The 22,500-nt window shown below is 46.9% G+C and overlaps 1 protein-coding gene across 4 annotated transcripts in view; it reads right to left on the reverse strand.

Moving 5' to 3' along the window:
* The window catches only part of LOC110513868 (ELKS/Rab6-interacting/CAST family member 1), a 268,459-nt gene that overhangs the window by 136,812 nt on the left and 109,147 nt on the right, over window positions 1–22,500 (reverse strand). For all 4 annotated transcript variants that reach the window (XM_036956818.1, XM_036956820.1, XM_036956816.1 and 1 more), the window contains 2 exons: window positions 20,266–20,433; window positions 16,653–16,820 (listed from right to left, as the gene is read on the reverse strand). In XM_036956818.1, coding sequence (XP_036812713.1) covers window positions 16,653–16,820; window positions 20,266–20,433 — 336 coding nt within the window. The remainder of the gene's footprint in view (window positions 1–16,652; window positions 16,821–20,265; window positions 20,434–22,500) is intronic.

Below are 22,500 nucleotides of genomic sequence, written 5' to 3' on the forward strand. Positions count from 1 at the left end.
GAGGGAAAGGGTAGAGGAGATAAGGAGGGGTGAGGAGGGAGGGGATAAGGAGGGAAAGGGTAGAGGAGGTAAGGAGGGGTGAGGAGGGAGGGGATAAGGAGGGAAAGGGTAGAGGAGATAAGGAGGGGTGAGGAGGGAGGGGATAAGGAGGGAAAGGGTAGAGGAGATAAGGAGGGGTGAGGAGGGAGGGGATAAGGAGGGAAAGGGTAGAGGAGATAAGGAGGGGTGAGGAGGGAGGGGATAAGGAGGGAAAGGGTAGAGGAGGTAAGGAGGGGTGAGGAGGGAGGGGATAAGGAGGGAAAGGGTAGAGGAGGTAAGGAGGGGTGAGGAGGGAGGGGATAAGGAGGGAAAGGGTAGAGGAGGGAGGATGTAAGGAGGGGTGAGGAGGGAGGGGATAAGGAGGGAAAGGGTAGAGGAGGTAAGGAGGGGTGAGGAGGGAGGGGATAAGGAGGGAAAGGGTAGAGGAGGTAAGGAGGGGTGAGGAGGGAGGGGATAAGGAGGGAAAGGGTAGAGGAGGTAAGGAGGGGGTGATGGATAGAGAAAGCAGACCCTGCTCAGCGATGCAAATGAGGGTTGGCCTGACTGGCACATGAATGGGTGAGTCCTGACAGGTAGGTGGCACGCTGCCAGGCTTTGTGTCTGCTGCACCCGCCACACACAAGAGGAGAGGACGAAGAGACAAAGGAGGCGGCAGAAGAGGAGGAGGCGGAGGAGATGGAGAAAGATGAAAATCTGATTTATTAGAAACTTCCAGAAACTTCCTCCTATCACACAGAGACAAAAGCAAAAATGAAGTCTAGTTTCTCTCTTTTACCCTGTCTAGTTTCTCTCTCTCTCCATCTTTCTATCTGTGTCATCTCTTTTCCCTCCCTCCCCCCCAGACTGTAGAGAAGGGATTCTCCCTGTGTAAGGTTATCATTCATTTAGCCTCTTCATCTCAGTCTCTTCTCTCTCTCTATTCCCTCCCTCCCTATTTCTACCTCTTCCTTTCCCTGTCTTTACCTCTTGTCTCTGTCTATCCCCATCTCTGTCTCTCTCTCTCTCTCTCATTTCCTCTCCATCTCCTTTGACTGTCTCCTCACTAACAAGGCAGAGAAACAAGAGCTCTAACATGCTCTCATTCAGTCACACAGAAAACCACTAACACACAAACAACACATCACAGACTAAACAAAACCTTGTTGCTCTCAATTCATTTCACTCTCTGCTTTGTCGTTCTCATGTAGCCTTTTGAGCTTGCATCTTTGAACTGACACACTACTTTTCTTTGGGGGGGGGGGACGTGGCATTGTAACACGGCAGACAGAGAGAAGAAGAAACAGAGGAGAGAACAAAAAACAAAGATCAAAACTACATTCATATTGGAGAGAGAGGAGAGAGAGGGGGAGAGAGAGAGAGAGGGGAGAGAAGAGAGAGGAGAGAGAGGGGAGAGAAGAGAGAGGGGAGAGAGGGGAGATGAGAGGAGAGAGAGAGGGGGAGAGAGAGAGGACAGAGAGGAGAGAGGAGAGAGAGGGGAGAGAAGAGAGAGGGGAGAGAGGGGAGATGAGAGGAGAGAGAGAGGGGGAGAGAGAGAGGACAGAGAGGAGAGAGGAGAGAGAGGGGAGAGGAGAGAGGGGAGAGAGAGAGGGGGGAGAGAGAGGGGAGAGAGAGAGGGGGAGAGAGAGGAGAGAGGGGAGAGAGAGATAGGAGAGAGAGGGGAGAGAGAGGGGAGAGAGAGATAGGAGAGAGAGAGAGAGAGGAGAGAGGACAGAGAGGAGAGAGGAGAGAGAGGAGAGAGAGGGGAGAGAAGAGAGAGGGGAGAGAAGAGAGAGGGGAGAGAGGGGAGATGAGAGGAGAGAGAGAGAGAGAGACAGAGAGAGAGGGGAGAGAGGAGAGAGAGGGGAGAGAGGAGAGAGAGGGGAGAGGAGAGGGGAGAGAGAGGAGAGAGGGGAGAGGAGAAAGAGAGGAGAGAGAGGAGAGAGAGAGGAGAGGAGAACGAGAGGAGAGGAGAGGAGAGGAGAGAGAGAGAGAGAGCAAGAGAGAGAGAGAGGGGAGAGAGAGGAGAGGGAGGAGAGACAGAGAGAGAGAGGAGAGACATAGGAAAGAAGAGAGAGCAAGAGAGGAGAAAGAGAGATGAGAGAGAGAGAGAGGGAGAGAGGAGAGAGAGGAGAGAGAGAGGGAGAGAGGAGAGAGAGAGAGAGAGAGAGAGAGAGAGGAGAGAGGGAAGAGAGAGAGAGAGAGAGAGAGAGAGAGAGAGAGAGAGAGAGAGAGAGAGAGAGAGAGAGGGAGGGAGGGAGAGAGGAGAGAGAGAGAGAGAGAGAGACAGAGAGAGAGAGGAGAGAGAGAGAGGAGAGAGAGAGAGGAGAGAGAGAGAAGAGAGAGAGAGAGAGAGAGAGGGAGGGAGAGAGGAGAGAGAGAGAGAGAGACAGAGAGAGAGAGGAGAGACAGAGGAAAGAAGAGAGAGCGAGAGAGGAGAAAGAGAGATGAGAGAGAGAGAGATGAGAGAGAGAGAGAGAGGGAGGAGAGTTCCAGACTAAGCAATAGTGTCCTTTATTTAACCTTGATAAACACACTGCTCAGTGTCAGCCTGTGTGTCTGACTGGGGCTCTACATACTTCAGTGAGGACTGCTGAACTGTGTCCTGTCGCTCTTTGTTCCCCTACGATATTTAACAAATATTATGTTCTTCCCTCTGTCCTTCTGTGAACTCCCATTATCCACAGAGCCGCTCTCCTCACCAAACCACTGATCTCAATATGATGGTTGGCCACAGCTCAACGTGCTTCTCTCCCTGCTACCACCTCATCTGCCGTTTAAAAACAGAATTCATGGACTTTCTTTGACTTGTTAAAAGGCTAAGCGCCCTATTAAATAACAAAAAGCACAACATAAATAAACTAAAATAGGATAGATAGAATAGCGAGAGAGAGGTAGAGAGAGATAGAGACGAGAGAGAGAGAGCTAGAGAGAGAGAGAGAGAGAGAGAGAGAGAGAGCTAGAGAGAGAGAGAGAGAGAGAGAGAGAGAGAGAGAGCTCAGGGACGCTCTGTGGTGAATGGAGATTTTAAATCAAATCTAGTCTTTCAAACAATCTCTCTCTCTCTGTCGCCACTCGCCAGTACGAGTGTTGTTAGAGGGAAAGTACTTCAATCAGGAGAGAGGGAGAGAGAGGGAGAAGCCTTTGGTAAAACAAGCTCAGAGTCAAACAGCTTTACAGAAGTGTTGAGCAGGCCAAGGCTTTCTCAGAGGGAGGTAGTGTAGTGTACTTCACACAGCTCGGAGTATGTCTGTGCCCTATGTTAATGTTCTGTTTGTGTACTCATGGGTAAGAGATCAGAAAAGGGGGTTTAGGCAAAACTAGGCCTTTATAGTGAGGACATGTCTGGTATTGCTGGTTGGGCTGATGGTTGGGCTGATGGGTGGGCTGATGGTTGGGCTGATGGTTGGGCTGATGGTTAGGCTGGGGCCAGCCTCTCTCTGTCCACACTCTGTTCATTCTGTAGGGGCCAGCCTCTCTCTCTAACCACACTCTCTTCATTATGTTGGGGCCAGCGTCTCTCTCTAACCACACTCTCTTCATTATGTTGGGGCCAGGGGCCAGCCTCTCCCTCTAACCACACTCTCTTCATTATGTTGGGGCCAGGGGCCAGCCTCTCTCTCTAACCACACTCTCTTCATTATGTTGGGGCCAGGGGCCAGCCTCTCTCTCTAACCACACTCTCTTCATTATGTTGGGGCCAGCCTCTCCCTCTAACCACACTCTCTTCATTATGTTGGGGCCAGGGGCCAGCCTCTCTCTCTAACCACACTCTCTTCATTATGTTGGGGCCAGGGGCCAGCCTCTCTCTCTAACCACACTCTCTTCATTATGTTGGGGCCAGCCTCTCTCTCTCTAACCACACTCTCTTTATTATGTTGGGGCCAGCCTCTCTCTCTAACCACACTCTCTTCATTATGTTGCGGCCAGGGGCCAGCCTCTCTCTCTCTCTAACCACACTCTCTTCAGTATGTTGGGGCCAGGGGCCAGCCTCTCTCTCTCTAACCACACTCTCTTTATTATGTTGGGGCCAGCCTCTCTCTCTAACCACACTCTCTACATTATGTTGGGGCCAGGGGCCAGCCTCTCTCTCTCTCTAACCACACTCTCTTCATTATGTTGGGGCCAGGGGCCAGCCTCTCCCTCTCTAACCACACTCTCTTCATTATGTTGGGGCCAGGGGCCAGTCTCTCTCTCTAACCACACTCTCTTCATTATGTTGGGGCCAGGGGCCAGCCTCTCCCTCTCTAACCACACTCTCTTCATTATGTTGGGGCCAGGGGCCAGTCTCTCTCTCTAACCACACTCTCTTTATTATGTTGGGGCCAGCCTCTCTCTCTAACCACACTCTCTTCATTATGTTGGGGCCAGGGGCCAGCCTCTCTCTCTCTCTAACCACACTCTCTTCATTATGTTGGGGCCAGGGGCCAGCCTCTCCCTCTCTAACCACACTCTCTTCATTATGTTGGGGCCAGGGGCCAGTCTCTCTCTCTAACCACACTCTCTTCATTATGTTGGGGCCAGGGGCCAGCCTCTCCCTCTCTAACCACACTCTCTTCATTATGTTGGGGCCAGGGGCCAGTCTCTCTCTCTAACCACACTCTCTTTATTATGTTGGGGCCAGCCTCTCTCTCTAACCACACTCTCTTCATTATGTTGGGGCCAGCCTCTCTCTCTAACCACACTCTCTTCATTATGTTGGGGCCAGGGGCCAGTCTCTCTCTCTAACCACACTCTCTTCATTATGTTGGGGCCAGGGGCCAGCCTCTCTCTCTCTAACCACACTCTCTTTATTATGTTGGGGCCAGCCTCTCTCTCTAACCACACTCTCTTCATTATGTTGGGGCCAGGGGCCAGCCTCTCTCTCTCTAACCACACTCTCTTTATTATGTTGGGGCCAGCCTCTCTCTCTAACCACACTCTCTTCATTATGTTGGGGCCAGGGGCCAGCCTCTCTCTCTCTAACCACACTCTCTTTATTATGTTGGGGCCAGCCTCTCTCTCTAACCACACTCTCTTCATTATGTTGGGGCCAGGGGCCAGCCTCTCTCTCTCTAACCACACTCTCTTCATTATGTTGGGGCCAGGGGCCAGCCTCTCTCTCTCTAACCACACCCCCTTCATTCTGCTACAGGCCCAGACTAGATAAACTCAGCAAAAAAAGAAACGTCCCTTTTTCAGGACCCTGTCTTTCAAAGATAATTTCTAAAAATCCAAATAACTTCACAGATCTTCATTGTAAAGGGTTTAAACACTGTTTCCCATGCTTGTTCAATGAACCATAAACAAGGAATGAACATGCACCTGTGGAACGGTCGTTAAGACACCGAACATCACACCTGGGGACAGGTACAGGATGGCAACAACACCTGCACAGGATCGGTACGTCCGAACATCACCCCTGCGGGACAGGTACAGGATGGCAACAACACCTGCACAGGATCGGTACGTCCGAACATCACCCCTGCGGGACAGGTACAGGATGGCAACAACAACTGCCCGAGTTTCACTCAGAACGCACAACCCTCCATCAGCGCTCAGACTGTCCGCAATAGGGTGAGAGAGGATGGACTGAGGGCTTGTAGGTCTGTTGTAAGGTAGGTCCTCACCAGACATCACCGGCAACAACGTCACCTATGGGCACAAACTCACCCTCGCTGGACCAGACAGGACTGGCAAAAAGTGCTCTTCACTGACGAGTCGCGGTTTTGTCTCACCAGGGGTGATGGTCGGTTTCGCGTTTATTGTTGAAGGAATGAGCGTTACGCCGAGGCCTGTACTCTGGAGTGGGATCGATTTGGAGGTGGAGGGTCCGTCATGGTCTGGAGTGGTGTGTCACAGCATCATCGGACTGAGCTTGTTGTCATTGCAGGCAATCTCAACGTTGTGCATTACAGGGAAGACATCCTCCTCCCTCATGTGGTACCCTTCCTGCAGGCTCATCCTGACATGACCCTCCAGCATGACAATGCCACCAGCCATACTGCTCGTTCTGTGCGTGATTTCCTGCAAGACAGGAATGTCAGTGTTCTGCCATGGTCAGTGAAGAGCCCGGATCTCAATCCCATTGGGCACGTCTGGGACCTGTTGGATCGGAAGGTGAGGGCTAGGGCCATTCCCCCCAGAAATGTCCAGGAACTTGCAGGAAGAGTGGGGTAACATCTCACAGCAGGAACTGGCAAATCTGGTGCAGTCCATGAGGAGGAGATGCACTGCAGTACTTAATGCAGCTGGTGGCCACACCAGATACTGACTGTTACTTTTGATTTTGACCCCCCACCCCTTTGTTCAGGGAGACATTATTCCATTTCTGTTAGTCACATGTCTGTGGAACTTGTTCAGTTCATGTCTCAGTTGTTGAATCTTGTTATGTTCATACAAATATTTACACATGTTAAGTTTGCTGAATATAAACGCAGTTGACTGTGAGAGGACGATTATTTTCTTGCTGAGTTTATAGTTCTCCCTGTTTAGAGTGATTTGACCTCATCACTACCTGCTCTCTAATTACCCTCCATAAAGAATAGTTATATTAAAGACACAATCTCAATCTCTCTGTCTATGCAGTTTATTCACCTGATCTGAATCACTCACTGAGGACATGGAGTACTTTCATAACCCTGTCCTGTTCTGTTCTGTTCTGTTCTGCCCTGTTCTGTCCTGTCCTGTTCTGTTCTGTTCTGTCCTGTTCTGTACTGTCCTGTTCTGGTCTGTCCTGTTCTGTTCTGCCCTGTTCTGTTCTGCCCTGTTCTGTTCTGCCCTGTTCTGATCTGAACCACTCACTGAGGACATGTAGTACTTTAATAACCCTGTTCTGTTCTGTTCTGTTCTGTCCTGATCTGTTCTGTCCTGATCTGGACCACTCACTGAGGACATGTAGTACTTTAATAACCCTGTTCTGTTCTGTTCTGTTCTGTCCTGATCTGTTCTGTCCTGATCTGGACCACTCACTGAGGACATGTAGTACTTTAATAACCCTGTGCTGTCCTGTTCTGTTCTGTTCTGTCCTGTTCTGTTCTGCCCTGTTCTGTTCTGTTCTGTTCTGTACTGTCCTGTTCTGTCCTGTCCTGTACTGTCCTGTTCTGTCCTGTCCTGATCTGAACCACTCACTGAGGACATGTAGTACTTTAATAACCCTGTTCTGTACTGTCCTGTTCTGTTCTGTCCTGTTCTGTTCTGCCCTGTTCTGTTCTGTTCTGTTCTGTACTGTCCTGTTCTGTACTGTCCTGTACTGTCCTGTTCTGTTCTGTCCTGATCTGGACCACTCACTGAGGACATGTAGTACTTTCATAACCCTGTCCTGTTCTGTTCTGTTCTGTTCTACCCTGTTCTGTCCTGTCCTGTCCTGTTCTGTTCTGTTCTGTTCTGTCCTGTTCTGTACTGTCCTGTTCTGTACTGTTCTGTCCTGTTCTGTACTGTCCTGTTCTGTTCTGTTCTGTTCTGTCCTGTTCTGTTCTGCCCTGTTCTGTTCTGTTCTGTTCTGTCCTGTTCTGTTCTGTTCTGTTCTGTCCTGTTCTGTACTGTCCTGTTCTGTACTGTTCTGTCCTGTTCTGTACTGTCCTGTTCTGTTCTGTCCTGATCTGGACCACTCACTGAGGACATGTAGTACTTTCATAACCCTGTTCTGCCCTGTTCTGTTCTGTTCTGTTCTGTTCTGTTCTGTCCTGTTCTGTTCTGCCCTGTTCTGTTCTGTTCTGTTCTGTTCTGTCCTGTTCTGTTCTGTTCTGTTCTGTCCTGTTCTGTACTGTCCTGTTCTGTACTGTCCTGTACTGTCCTGTTCTGTTCTGTCCTGATCTGGACCACTCACTGAGGACATGTAGTACTTTAATAACCCTGTTCTGTTCTGTTCTGTTCTGTCCTGATCTGTTCTGTCCTGATCTGGACCACTCACTGAGGACATGTAGTACTTTAATAACCCTGTGCTGTCCTGTTCTGTTCTGTTCTGTCCTGTTCTGTCCTGTTCTGTCCTGTCCTGTCCTGTTCTGTTCTGTTCTGTTCTGTCCTGTTCTGTTCTGTTCTGTTCTGTTCTGCCCTGTCCTGTCCTGTCCTGTTCTGTTCTGTTCTGTTCTGTTCTGTCCTGTTCTGTACTGTCCTGTTCTGTACTGTCCTGTCCTGTTCTGTTCTGTCCTGATCTGGACCACTCACTGAGGACATGTAGTACTTTAATAACCCTGCCCTGTTTATTCTGTTCTGTTCTACCCTGTTTATTCTGTTCTGTTCTACCCTGTTCTGTCCTGTCCTGTCCTGTTCTGTTCTGCCCTGTTCTGTCCTGTCCTGTTCTGTTCTGTTCTGTTCTGCCCTGTCCTGTCCTGTCCTGTTCTGTTCTGTCCTGTTCTGTACTGTCCTGTTCTGTTCTGTCCTGATCTGTCCTGTCCTGTTCTGTACTGTCCTGTTCTGTTCTGTCCTGATCTGGACCACTCACTGAGGACATGTAGTACTTTAATAACCCTGCCCTGTTTGTTCTGCCCTGTTCTGTCCTGTCCTGTTCTGTTCTGTTCTGTCCTGTCCTGATCTGTCCTGATCTGTCCTGATCTGTCCTGTCCTGTTCTGGGTTGGTTTCACGGTATGGGTTCATCAAGGAGTCAGTGTACAGTTCCCCAGCCAGTCTCAATGTGTTATGGCCATCAGGCCTGCTCTAGGGTTCTGTGTACACAGTGAGCTACAACAGCTACCTCAGGGATCATTATAGAAACTAAATGTTGCTTCTTCAGACAACTGGACAGGGAGTTCAGCTCTGCTGCTCTCTGGCTCTTTCAAAACAAACTGCATTGGCTTATCCCCCGGGTCACATGTTTCTCGGGGGGAGCTTTGAAAAGCTTACAGTGTGTGTGTCCTGGACAAGGCATGCTAGTAGCTAGCTAGGTCCCTGGAATCTTCATTAGAGGGGGGCAGCGTACTAGCACATTCAGCCCCAGGTGAGCTCTTCTCTGGGTTTGTCTGTCTGGCACGTCCCTATTGAAGAAAGAGGGGGAAAGGGGAGACCTAGTCAGAATGCCTTCAACTGAAATGTATCTTCCTCATTTAACCCAACCCCTCTGAATCAGAGAGGGGGGCTGCGTTAATGGACATCCACGTCATCGGCACCCAGGGAGGGAGGAGGGAGGATGGAGCTGAGCGGAGGGGTGTGTGGTTGTCTAGGGAGGGGGATAAGTGATGAGGCAGGCGTGCACACACAAATATAGATCCACACAGATATAGATCCACACAGATATAGATCCACACAGATATAGATCCACAGAGATATAGATCCACACAGATATAGATCCACAGAGATATAGATCCACACAGATATAGATCCACAGAGATATAGATCCACACAGATATAGATCCACACAGACAGATATACATCCACACAGACAGATATAGATCCACACAGATATAGATCCACAGAGATATAGATCCACACAGACAGATATAGATCCACACAGACAGATATAGATCCACACAGATATAGATCCACACAGACAGATATAGATACACAGAGATAGATATAGATTCACACAGATATAGATCCACACAGATATAGATCCAGACAGATATATATTCACAAAGATATAGATCCACGCAGATATAGATTCACACAGACAGATATAGATTCACACAGACAGATATAGATCCACACAGACAGATATAGATCCACACAGACAGATATAGATCCAGACAGACAGATATAGATCCACGCAGACAGATATAGCTCCAAACAGATAGATATAGATCCACACAGACAGATATAGATCCACACAGATATAGATCCACACAGACAGATATAGATCCACACAGACATATACAGATCCAGACAGATATAGATCCACATAGACAGATATAGATCCAGACAGCTATAGATCCAGACAGATATAGATCCAGACAGATATAGATCCACACAGACAGATATAGATCCACACAGACAGATATAGATCCAGACAGATATACAGATATAGATCCACACAGATATAGATCCAGACAGCTATAGATCCACACAGACAGATATAGATCCAGACAGACATATAAAGATCCAGACAGATATAGATCCAGACAGATATAGATCCACACAGATATAGATCCACACAGATATAGATCCAGACAGATATAGATCCACACAGATATAGATCCAGACAGATATAGATCCACACAGACAGATATAGATCCAGACAGACAGATATAGATCCAGACAGACAGATATAGATCCACACAGATATAGAACCAGACAGATATAGATCCAGACAGATATAGATCCAGCCAGGCGGTCAGCCTGAAGGGCTGGTAGTAGTGGTTCTGTGATCTCACCAGAGCGGAGCCAACCACCTCTACATTGCTACATCTCTCCACAGACATGGCTCCCTCCCTCCCTCCCTCCATCCCTCTCTCTCCCCCTCCCTCCCTCCCTCCCTGGAGGAGAGGGCTGTCAGAAAGATGGATGTGGCCCTGCTGGGGATGGGGCGGGCTGGGATGACCCCCTGTCTCTACTCCTCCTCTCAACCCTCTCAACCCTCTCAACCAGGACCAGCCCACAGAGAGGGGAACGGCTTCAGCATACTGTAGTCCGTCTGTCCGTCCGTCCGTGTGTGTGTGTGTGTGTGTGTGTGTGTGTGTGTGTGTGTGTGTGTGTGTGTGTGTGTGTGTGTGTGTGTGTGTGTGTGTGTGTGTGTGTGTGTGTGTGTGCGTGTGCGTGTGCGTGTGTGTGTGTGTGTGTGTCTAGTTGGGACTGGTTCCAGTATGTATGTGTCTGTTGAAACCATTGACCCTCAGATCTGCTGCTATTACAACTCCTCTGTAGCTTCCTGATCGAACCGTGACCCACCGCAACCACACACACACACACGGATATACACACACACAGATAAACACACACACGGATAAACACACACACGGATAAACACACACACGGATATACACACACACGGATAAACACACACACGGATATACACACACACGGATAAACACACACATCACACAGACACATACACGTACACACACATGTGCAAGTGCACACACATACACAGAGTGCTACAGACCCGCGCACACACACACACACACACAAACTGACCCAAGTGAGGACCCAGGAATCTTCCCCCAAAAGATTTATGTCTCTTAGCTCTCGCTGACTGACTGACGTTGAGGCCAAAGAAAGACAAGGACAGGACAGACAGGAGGTATGATGTCCTATCAGGCTCTGAGAGACTGGCTCTGCTTCCCAAAGAAAGACAAGGACAGGACAGAGAGGAGGTATGATGTCCTATCAGGCTCTGAGAGACTGGCTCTGCTTCCCAAAGAAAGACAAGGACAGGACAGAAAGGAGGTATGATGTCCTATCAGCCTCTGAGAGACTGGCTCTGCTTCCCAAAGAAAGACAAGGACAGGACAGAGAGGAGGTATGATGTCCTATCAGGCTCTGAGAGACTGGCTCTGCTTCCCAAAGAAAGACAAGGACAGGATAGAGAGGAGGTATGATGTCCTATCAGGCTCTGAGAGACTGGCTCTGCATCCCAAAGAAAGACAAGGACAGGACAGAGAGGAGGTATGATGTCCTATCAGGCTCTTAGAGACTGGCTCTGCTTCCCAAAGAAAGACCAGGACAGGACAGAGAGGAGGTATGATGTCCTATCAGGCTCTGAGAGACTGGCTCTGCTTCCCAAAGAAAGACAAGGACAGGATAGAGATGAGGTATGATGTCCTATCAGGCTCTGAGAGACTGGCTCTGCTTCCCAAAGAAAGACAAGGACAGGATAGAGATGAGGTATGATGTCCTATCAGGCTCTGAGAGACTGGCTCTGCTTCCCAAAGAAAGACAAGGACAGGACAGAGAGGAGGTATGATGTCCTATCAGGCTCTGAGAGACTGGCTCTGCTTCCCAAAGAAAGACAAGGACAGGATAGAGAGGAGGTATGATGTCCTATCAGGCTCTGAGAGACTGGCTCTGCTTCCCAAATGGCACACTATTTCCCTACATGGTGCACTACTCTTGAGCCCCATGAGCCCTGGTCAAACGAAGTGCACTAAATAAGGACTAGGGTGCCATTTGAGATACAGATGGAGAGTAAGAGCAGATTCATTTGAGGTCACATTGTTTCAGCATGATAAATGATCCATGTAATCTCATCCACCCCCAAACAGCACAACCTCCCTCTCTGCTCCTCAGCCATACTGAGACACAACCTCCCTCTCTCCTCCTCAGCCATACTGAGACACAACCTCCCTCTCTGCTCCTCAGCCATGTAATACTGCTGAGACACAACCTCCCTCTCTCCTCCTCAGCCATACTGAGACACAACCTCCCTCTCTGCTCCTCAGCCATGTAATACTGCTGAGACACAACCTCCCTCTCTCCTCCTCAGCCATACTGAGACACAACCTCCCTCTCTCCTCCTCAGCCATGTAATACTGCTGAGACACAACCTCCCTCTCTCCTCCTCAGCCATGTAATACTGCTGAGACACAACCTCCCTCTCTGCTCCTAAGCCATACTGAGACACAACCTCCCTCTCTCCTCCTCAGCCATGTAATACTGCTGAGACACAACCTCCCTCTCTGCTCCTCAGCCATGTAATACTGCTGAGACACAACCTCCCTCTCTGCTCCTAAGCCATACTGAGACACAACCTCCCTCTCCCATCCTCAGCCATGTAATACTGCTGAGACACAACCTCCCTCTCTGCTCCTCAGCCATACTGAGACACAACCTCCCTCTCTGCTCCTCAGCCATACTGAGACACAACCTCCCTCTCTGCTCCTCAGCCATGTAATACTGCTGAGACACAACCTCCCTCTCTCCTCCTCAGCCATACTGAGACACAACCTCCCTCTCTCCTCCTCAGCCATACTGAGACACAACCTCCCTCTCCCTTCCTCAGCCATGTAATACTGCTGAGCCGGACTTTCTCTGTGAAACCTGACATGTACACACAAACACAAACCCTTTCTCCATCTCCTCATGGAGGCACTGGTCGGTCTCATGTTCTGCTGCAGGGTCACAGAAGAACCATTCTGGGTTGGTATTCTGGCTGGTTGATGGATGGTTGATCACAGAAGAACCATTCTGGGTTGGTATTCTGGCTGGTTGATGGATGGTTGATCACAGAAGAACCATTCTGGGTTGGTATTCTGGCTGGTTGATGACTAAGTGACGATGGTTGATCACAGAAGAACCATTCTGGGTTGGTATTCTGGCTGGATTGATGACTAAGTGATGATGGTTGATCACAGAAGAACCATTCTGGGTTGGTATTCTGGCTGGTTGATGGATGGTTGATCACAGAAGAACCATTCTGGGTTGGTATTCTGGCTGGTTGATGACTAAGTGACGATGGTTGATCACAGAAGAACCATTCTGGGTTGGTATTCTGGCTGGTTGATGGATGGTTGATCACAGAAGAACCATTCTGGGTTGGTATTCTGGCTGGTTGATGGATGGTTGATCACAGAAGAACCATTCTGGGTTGGTATTCTGGCTGGATTGATGACTAAGTGACGATGGTTGATCACAGAAGAACCATTCTGGGTTGGTATTCTGGCTGGTTGATGGATGGTTGATCACAGAAGAACCATTCTGGGTTGGTATTCTGGCTGGTTGATGGATGGTTGATCACAGAAGAACCATTCTGGGTTGGTATTCTGGCTGGTTGATGGATGGTTGATCACAGAAGAACCATTCTGGGTTGGTATTCTGGCTGGTTGATGACTAAGTTACGATGGTTGATCACAGAAGAACCATTCTGGGTTGGTATTCTGGCTGGTTGATGACTAAGTTACGATGGTTGATCACAGAAGAACCATTCTGGGTTGGTATTCTGGCTGGTTGATGGATGGTTGATCACAGAAGAACCATTCTGGGTTGGTATTCTGGCTGGTTGATGGATGGTTGATCACAGAAGAACCATTCTGGGTTGGTATTCTGGCTGGATTGATGACTAAGTGATGATGGTTGATTAGAGTGAACTCTGGAGTTATCAGACACAGGACATCTGAAATGTATTCTCCAGGACAATGGGGAGAAATCATTTTCCTCTGGTCTTTTTGACGCCTGGAGAAGGCTCAAACAACATGGTCTCATACTGCCATCTAGTGGCAGTCAGGAAAAGCAATAGAGGTGAATCAATAGTTGTGAATCAATAGACCTGTGAATCATAAGAGTTGATATTCAATAGAGTTGTGAATCAATAGAGTTGAGATTCAATAGAGTTGTGAATCAATAGAGTTGAGATTCAATAGAGTTGTGAGTCAATAGAGTTGTGACTCAATAGAGTTGTGATTCAATAGAGTTGTGAATCAATAGAGTTGTGAATCAATAGAGTTGTGATTCAATAGAGTTGTGAATCAATAGAGTTGTGAATCAATAGAGTTGTGATTCAATAGAGTTGTGAATCAACAGAAAAGATTCACTACGACAGTAAATTCACTGCGTATCCTGAGTGAAACTCAGTTGTCTGTCCAATACAGTTATGCCAAGAGGTGATTCTCCTTCAGTCACACTCTTTGTACATCCTTGAAACTTTCATAAGAGGAACAAGTTGACCAACAAAACCATCCTCCCTTTTAGTCATCTCTGACATGCCTTCCTCTGGAGGACGTTGGCCTTTCGTTCCTTCACATCCAGCATGTCCTCCTCCCCCCCTCACACACACACACACACACACACACACATATCAGACAAAATTATGAAAGATAAGAATTGTACTTTTGAATTCCGTAAAGTCAGTGTGGAAGAGGTGAACATATTATTGTTGTCTATCAACAATGACAAGCCACTGGGGGGTCTAACAATCTGGATGGAAAATTACTGAGGATACCAGCAGACGACATTGTCACTCCTATTTGCCACATCTTCAATTTAAGCGTCTTCAATTTAAGCGTGTGCCCTCAAGCCTGGAGGGAAGCTAAAGACATTCTGCTACCTAAGAAAAGTAAAGCTCCCTTTACCACCTCAAATAGCCAACCAATCAGCCGGTTACAAACCCTGAGTAAAGTTCTGGAAAAAATTGTGTTTGACCAGATACAATGTGATTTACTGTAAACAAATTGACAACAGAATTTTTGCATGCTTATAAGGAAGGAGACTCAACAAGCACAGCACTTAAACAAATGACTGATGATTAGCTGAGAGATATTGATGATAAAATTATTGTGGGGGCTGTCTTGTTAGACTTCAGTGCAGCTTTGGACATTATTGATCATAGTCTGCTACTGGAAAACCGTGTGTGTTATGGCTTTACACCCCCTGATATAATGTGGATAAAGACTTAGCTGTCTAACAGAGGGTCTTTAATGGAAGCCTTTCAAATATAATCCAGTTAGAATCAGGAATTCCCCAGGGTAGCTGTTTAGGCCCATTGCTTTTTTAAATTTTTACTAACAACATGCCACTGGCTTTGAGCAAAGCCAGAGTTTCTATGTATGCGGATGACTCAACACTATACACGTCAGCTACTGCAGTGACTGAGATGACTGCAACACTCAACAAAGAGCTGCAGTTATTTTCAGAGTGGCTGGCAAGGAATAAGTTAGCCCTAAATAATTCTAAAACTAAAAGCATTGTATTTGGAACAAATCACTCACTCAACCCTAAACCTCAACTAAATCTTGTGATAAATAATGTGGAAATTGAGCAAGTTGAGGTGACTAAACTGCTTACAGTAACCCTGGGTTGTAAACTGTCATGGTCAAAACATATTGATGCAGTAGTAGCTAAGATGGGGAGAAGTCTGTCTATAATAAAGCCATACTCTGCCTTCTTAACAACACTATCAACAAGGCAGGTCCTACAGGCCCTAGTTTTGTCGTACCTTGACTATTGTTCAGTCGTGTGGTCAGGTGCCACAAAAAAGGACTTAGGAAAATTGCATTTGGCTCAGAACAGGGCAGCACGGCTGGGCCTCAGAACAGGGCAGCACGGCTGGGCCTCAGAACAGGGCAGCACGGCTGGCCCTTGGATGTACACAGAGAGCTAATATTAATAATATGCATGTCAATCTCTCCTGGCTGAAAGTGGAGGAGGGATTGACTTCATCACTACTTTTATTTATGAGAGGTTGACATGTTGAATGCACCAAGCTGTCTGTCTAAACTACTGGCACACAGCTCAGACACCCATACATACCCCACAAGACATGACACAAGAGGTCTCTTCACAGTCCCCAAGTCCAGAACAGACTATGGGAGGCACACAGTACCACATAGAGCCATGACTACATGTAACTCTATTCCACAGTACCACATAGAGCCATGACTACATGGAACTCTATTCCACATCAAGTAACTGAAGCAAGCAGTAAAATTAGATTTAAAAAACAGATTAAAAAACACCTTATGGAACAGCGGGGACTGTGAAGCAACACAAACATTGGCACAGACACATGCATACACACACACACACACACACACACACTCACGATAACATACGCACTATATATACACATGGTGGAGTAGGGGCCTGAGGGAACACACTGTGTTGTGAAATCTGTGAATGTATTGTAATGTATTACAGTTGTATAAACTGCCTTCATTTTGCTGGACCCCAGGAAGAGTAGCTGCTGCTCTGGCAGCTAATGGGGATCCATAATAAACCCCAGGAAGAGTAGCTGCTGCATTGGCAGCATCTAATGGGGATCCATAATAAATACACACAGCCTCCACCCGCCCCATACCTTCTTCTGCAGGACGTTGACCTTGCGCTCCTTGACCTCCAGCATGTCCTTGAGGTCGTGTACCTCTCTGCTGAGCGTCCCCTTCTCCTCAGACGTCTCCTGGATCTGGTTCGACTTCTTATTCAGCTGGGAGTCTTTCTCTTCCAGACGCAGACGCAGAGCATCCACCTGATGCGCACACGCACACATACATGCACGCACGCACACACACACACACAGACACAGACACAGACACAGACACACACACACAGTGTTAGATTAGAGATGGATCTGGTTAGACAATTTATTCAGCTGGGAATATCTCTCTTCCCGACGAAGAGCATCCACCTGACACACACATATCAGACATTATCACAAATTAAATCAAAAGGCAAATCAATGTAATACTTACAGTCCAGTCAACTTGTAAATACACTGGAATAAGCATATCAGAATAGCTGATCTCGGATATCTTGTTATGATTTAACATATCAAACTGATCCTAAATCAGCACTTGTACAGTCGTGGCCAAAAGTTTTGAGAATGACACAAATATTAATTTCCACAAAGTTTTCTGCTTCAGTGTCTTTAGATATTTCTGTCAGATGTTACTATGGAATACTGACGTATAATTACAAGCATTTCATAAGTGTCAAAGGCTTTTATTGACAATTACATGAAGTTGATGCAAAGAGTCAATATTTGCAGTGTTGACCCTTCTTTTTCAAGGCCTCTGCAATCAGCCCTGGCATGCTGTCTATTAACTTCTGGGCCACATCCTGACTGATGGCAGCCCATTCTTGCATAATCAATGCTTGGAGTTTGTCAGAATTTGTGGGGTTTTGTTTGTCCACCCGCCTCTTGAGGATTGACCACAAGTTCTCAATGGGATTAAGGTCTGGGGAGTTTCCTGGCCATGGACCCAAAATATCGATGTTTTGTTCCCCAACCCCACACATGAATGGTCTCAGGATGCTTTACTGTTGGCATGATACAGGACTGATGGTAGCACTCACCTTGTCTTCTCTGGACAAGCTTTTTTCCAGATGCCCCAAACAATCGGAAAGGGGATTCATCAGAGAAAATGACTTTACCCCAGTCCTCAGCAGTCCAATCCCTGTACCTTTTGCAGAATATCAGTCTGTCTCTGATGTTTTTCCTGGAGAGAAGTGGCTTCTTTCCTGCCTATCTTGACACCAGGCCATCCTCCAAAAGTCTTCGCCTCACTGTGCGTGCAGATGCACACACCTGCCTGCTGCCATTCTTGAGCAAGCTCTATCCTGGTTGTGCCCCGATCCCGTAGCTGAATCAACTTTAGGAGATGGTCCTGGCGCTTGCTGGACTTTCTTGGGCACCCTGAAGCCTTCTTCACAACAATTGAACAGCTCTCCTTGAAGTTCTTGATGATCCAATAAATGGTTGATTTAGGTGCAATCTTACTCGCAGCAATATCCTAGCCTGTGAAGCCCTTTTTATGCAAAGCAATGATGACGGCACGTGTTTCCTTGCAGGTAACCATGGTTGACAGAGGAAGAACAATGATTCCAAGCACCACCCTCCTTTTGAAGCTTCCAGTCTGTTATTCAAACTCAATCAGCATGACAGAGTGATCTCCAGCCTTGTCCTTGTCAACACTCACACCTGTGTTAACAAGATAATCACTGACATGATGTCAGCTGGGCCTTTTGTGGCAGGGCTGAAATGCAGTGGAAATGTTTTTGGTGGATTCAGTTCATTTGCATGGCAAAGAGGGACTTTGCAATTAATTGCAATCCATCTGATCACTCTTCATAACATTCTGGAGTATATGCAAATTGCCATCATACAAACTGAGGCAGCAGACTTTATAAATTAATATTTGTGTCATTCTCAAAACTTTTGGCCACGACTGTAGTCCTACTCTGAGATGCTTAGTAACTACGGGTCCAGTTCAGCTGTAAACTATGACACAACAGTGGCACCAAGAGACCATCTCCACAATACCCCTGGTAGAGTTAACACTGAACAACATACCTCTGTCTGAATGATAGTAGAGCGCTGTCAGTAGAATTAACACTGAACAACATACCTCTGTCTGAATGATAGTAGAGCCCTGTCAGTAGAGTTAACACTGAACAACATACCTCTGAATGATAGTAGAGCCCTGTCAGTAGAGTTAACACTGAACAACATACCTCTGAATGATAGTAGAGCGCTGTCAGTAGAGTTAACACTGAACAACATACCTCTGAATGATAGTAGAGCCCTGTCAGTAGAGTTAACACTGAACAACATACCTCTGAATGATAGTAGAGCCCTGTCAGTAGAGTTAACACTGAACAACATACCTCTGAATGATAGTAGAGCCCTGTCAGTAGAGTTAACACTGAACAACATACCTCTGAATGATAGTAGAGCCCTGTCAGTAGAGTTAACACTGAACAACATACCTCTGTCTGAATGATAGTAGAGCGCTGTCAGTAGAGTTAACACTGAACAACATACCTCTGAATGATAGTAGAGCCCTGTCAGTAGAGTTAACACTGAACAACATACCTCTGTCTGAATGATAGTAGAGCCCTGTCAGTAGAGTTAACACTGAACAACATACCTCTGAATGATAGTAGAGCCCTGTCAGTAGAGTTAACACTGAACAACATACCTCTGTCTGAATGATAGTAGAGCCCTGTCAGTAGAGTTAACACTGAACAACATACCTCTGAATGGCAGTAGAGCCCAGTCAGTAGAGTTAACACTGAACAACATACCTCTGAATGATAGTAGAGCGCTGTCAGTAGAGTTAACACTGAACAACATACCTCTGAATGATAGTAGAGCGCTGTCAGTAGAGTTAACACTGAACAACATACCTCTGAATGATAGTAGAGCCCTGTCAGTAGAGTTAACACTGAACAACATTCCTCTGAATGATAGTAGAGCGCTGTCAGTAGAGTTAACACTGAACAACATACCTCTGAATGATAGTAGAGCCCTGTCAGTAGAGTTAACACTGAACAACATACCTCTGAATGATAGTAGAGCCCTGTCAGTAGAGTTAACACTGAACAACATACCTCTGAATGATAGTAGAGCCCTGTCAGTAGAGTTAACACTGAACAACATACCTCTGAATGGCAGTAGAGCGCTGTCAGTAGAGTTAACACTGAACAACATACCTCTGAATGGCAGTAGAGCCCTGTCAGTAGAGTTAACACTGAACAACATACCTCTGTCTGAATGATAGTAGAGCCCTGTCAGTAGAGTTAACACTGAACAACATACCTCTGTCTGAATGATAGTAGAGCCCTGTCAGTAGAGTTAACACTGAACAACATACCTCTGAATGATAGTAGAGCCCTGTCAGTAGAGTTAACACTGAACAACATACCTCTGTCTGAATGATAGTAGAGCCCTGTCAGTAGAGTTAACACTGAACAACATACCTCTGAATGATAGTAGAGCCCTGTCAGTAGAGTTAACACTGAACAACATACCTCTGAATGGCAGTAGAGCCCTGTCAGTAGAGTTAACACTGAACAACATACCTCTGTCTGAATGATAGTAGAGCCCTGTCAGTAGAGTTAACACTGAACAACACACCTCTGTCTGAATGATAGTAGAGCCCTGTCAGTAGAGTTAACACTGAACAACATACCTCTGTCTGAATGATAGTAGAGCGCTGTTCCTTAGCGGTCAGTGACTCCTTGAGGACCTCGATGTGCTGTTTGCTGTCTGAGAACTGGTTGGTGAGAGTCTCCAGCTTGGTCCTCATCCCCATCAGCTCTGTCTCCTTCCTGCTGAGGTCCTGCTTTACCTGGTCAATCTGAGCACAGAGATAGAATCAATCAGCCCTCTAGGTTAGTATTGAGTATCTTCATTCATACATGATCAGCCCTATAGGTTAGCATTGAGTATCTCCATTCATACATGATCAGCCCTATAGGTTAGTATTGAGTATCTCCATTCATACATGATCAGCCCTATAGGTTAGTATTGAGTATCTTCAGTCATACATGATCAGCCCTATAGGTTAGCATTGAGTATCTCCATTCATACATGATCAGCCCTATAGGTTAGCATTGAGTATCTCCATTCATACATGATCAGCCCTATAGGTTAGTATTGAGTATCTTCAGTCATACATGATCAGCCCTATAGGTTAGTATTGAGTATCTCCATTCATACATGATCAGCCCTCTAGGTTAGTATTGAGTCTGTCTGTCATAGGATATTGTATCATCTATAACTGGGAATTTATTATGGGGTTAGTTAATACCTCCCTACTGTAGCTGATGGGGTTAGTTATTACCTCCCCACTGTAGCTGATGGGGTTAGTTAATACCTCCCCACTGTAACTGATGGGGTTAGTTAATACCTCCCTACTGTAGCTGATGGGGTTAGTTAATACCTCCCCACTGTAACTGATGGGGTTAGTTAATACCTCCCCACTGTAACTGATGGGGTTAGTTAATACCTCCCCACTGTAGCTGATGGGGTTAGTTAATACCTCCCCACTGTAGCTGATGGGGTTAGTTAATACCTCCCCACTGTAACTGATGGGGTTAGTTAATACCTCCCCACTGTAGCTGATGGGGTTAGTTAATATCTCCCCACTGTAGCTGATGGGGTTAGTTAATACCTCCCCACTGTAGCTGATGGGGTTAGTTAATACCTCTCCACTGTAGCTGATGGGGTTAGTTAATACCTCCCCACTATAGCTGATGGGGTTAGTTATTACCTCCCCACTGATGGGGTTAGTTAATATCTCCCCACTGTAGCTGATGGGGTTAGTTAATACCTCTCCACTGTAGCTGATGGGGTTAGTTAATACCTCTCCACTATAGCTGATGGGGTTAGTTAATACCTCTCCACTGTAGCTGATGGGGTTAGTTAATACCTCCCCACTATAGCTGATGGGGTTAGTTAATACCTCCCCACTGTAGCTGATGGGGTTAGTTAATACCTCCCCACTGTAGCTGATGGGGTTAGTTAATACCTCCCCACTGTAGCTGATGGGGTTAGTTAATACCTCTCCACTATAGCTGATGGGGTTAGTTAATACCTCCCTACTGTAGCTGATGGGGTTAGTTAATACCTCCCCACTGTAGCTGATGGGGTTAGTTAATACCTCCCCACTATAGCTGATGGGGTTAGTTAATACCTCCCCACTGTAGCTGATGGGGTTAGTTAATACCTCTCCACTATAGCTGATGGGGTTAGTTAATACCTCCCTACTGTAGCTGATGGGGTTAGTTAATACCTCCCCACTGTAGCTGATGGGGTTAGTTAATACCTCCCCACTGTAGCTGATGGGGTTAGTTAATATCTCCCCACTGTAGCTGATGGGGTTAGTTAATACCTCCCCACTGTAGCTGATGGGGTTAGTTATTACCTCTCCACTGTAGCTGATGGGGTTAGTTAAAATACCTCCCCACTGTAGCTGATGGGGTTAGTTATTACCTCCCCACTGATGGGGTTAGTTAATATCTCCCTACTGTAGCTGATGGGGTTAGTTAATACCTCTCCACTATAGCTGATGGGGTTAGTTAATACCTCCCCACTGTAGCTGATGGGGTTAGTTAATATCTCCCACTGTAACTGATGGGGTTAGTTAATACCTCCCCACTGTAACTGATGGGGTTAGTTAATACCTCCCTACTGCAGCTGATGGGGTTTGATAATATCTCCCCACTGTAGCTGATGGGGTTTGATAATATCTCCCCACTGTAACTGATGGGGTTAGTTAATACCTCCCCACTGTAGCTGATGGGGTTAGTTAATACCTCTCCACTGTAGCTGATGGGGTTAGTTAATACCCCCCCACTGTAGCTGATGGGGTTAGTTAATACCTCCCCACTGTAGCTGATGGGGTTAGTTAATATCTCCCCAC

Source organism: Oncorhynchus mykiss, chromosome 21 (genome assembly GCF_013265735.2).
Source record: "Oncorhynchus mykiss isolate Arlee chromosome 21, USDA_OmykA_1.1, whole genome shotgun sequence".
NCBI classification, from domain to species: Eukaryota; Metazoa; Chordata; class Actinopteri; order Salmoniformes; family Salmonidae; genus Oncorhynchus; species Oncorhynchus mykiss.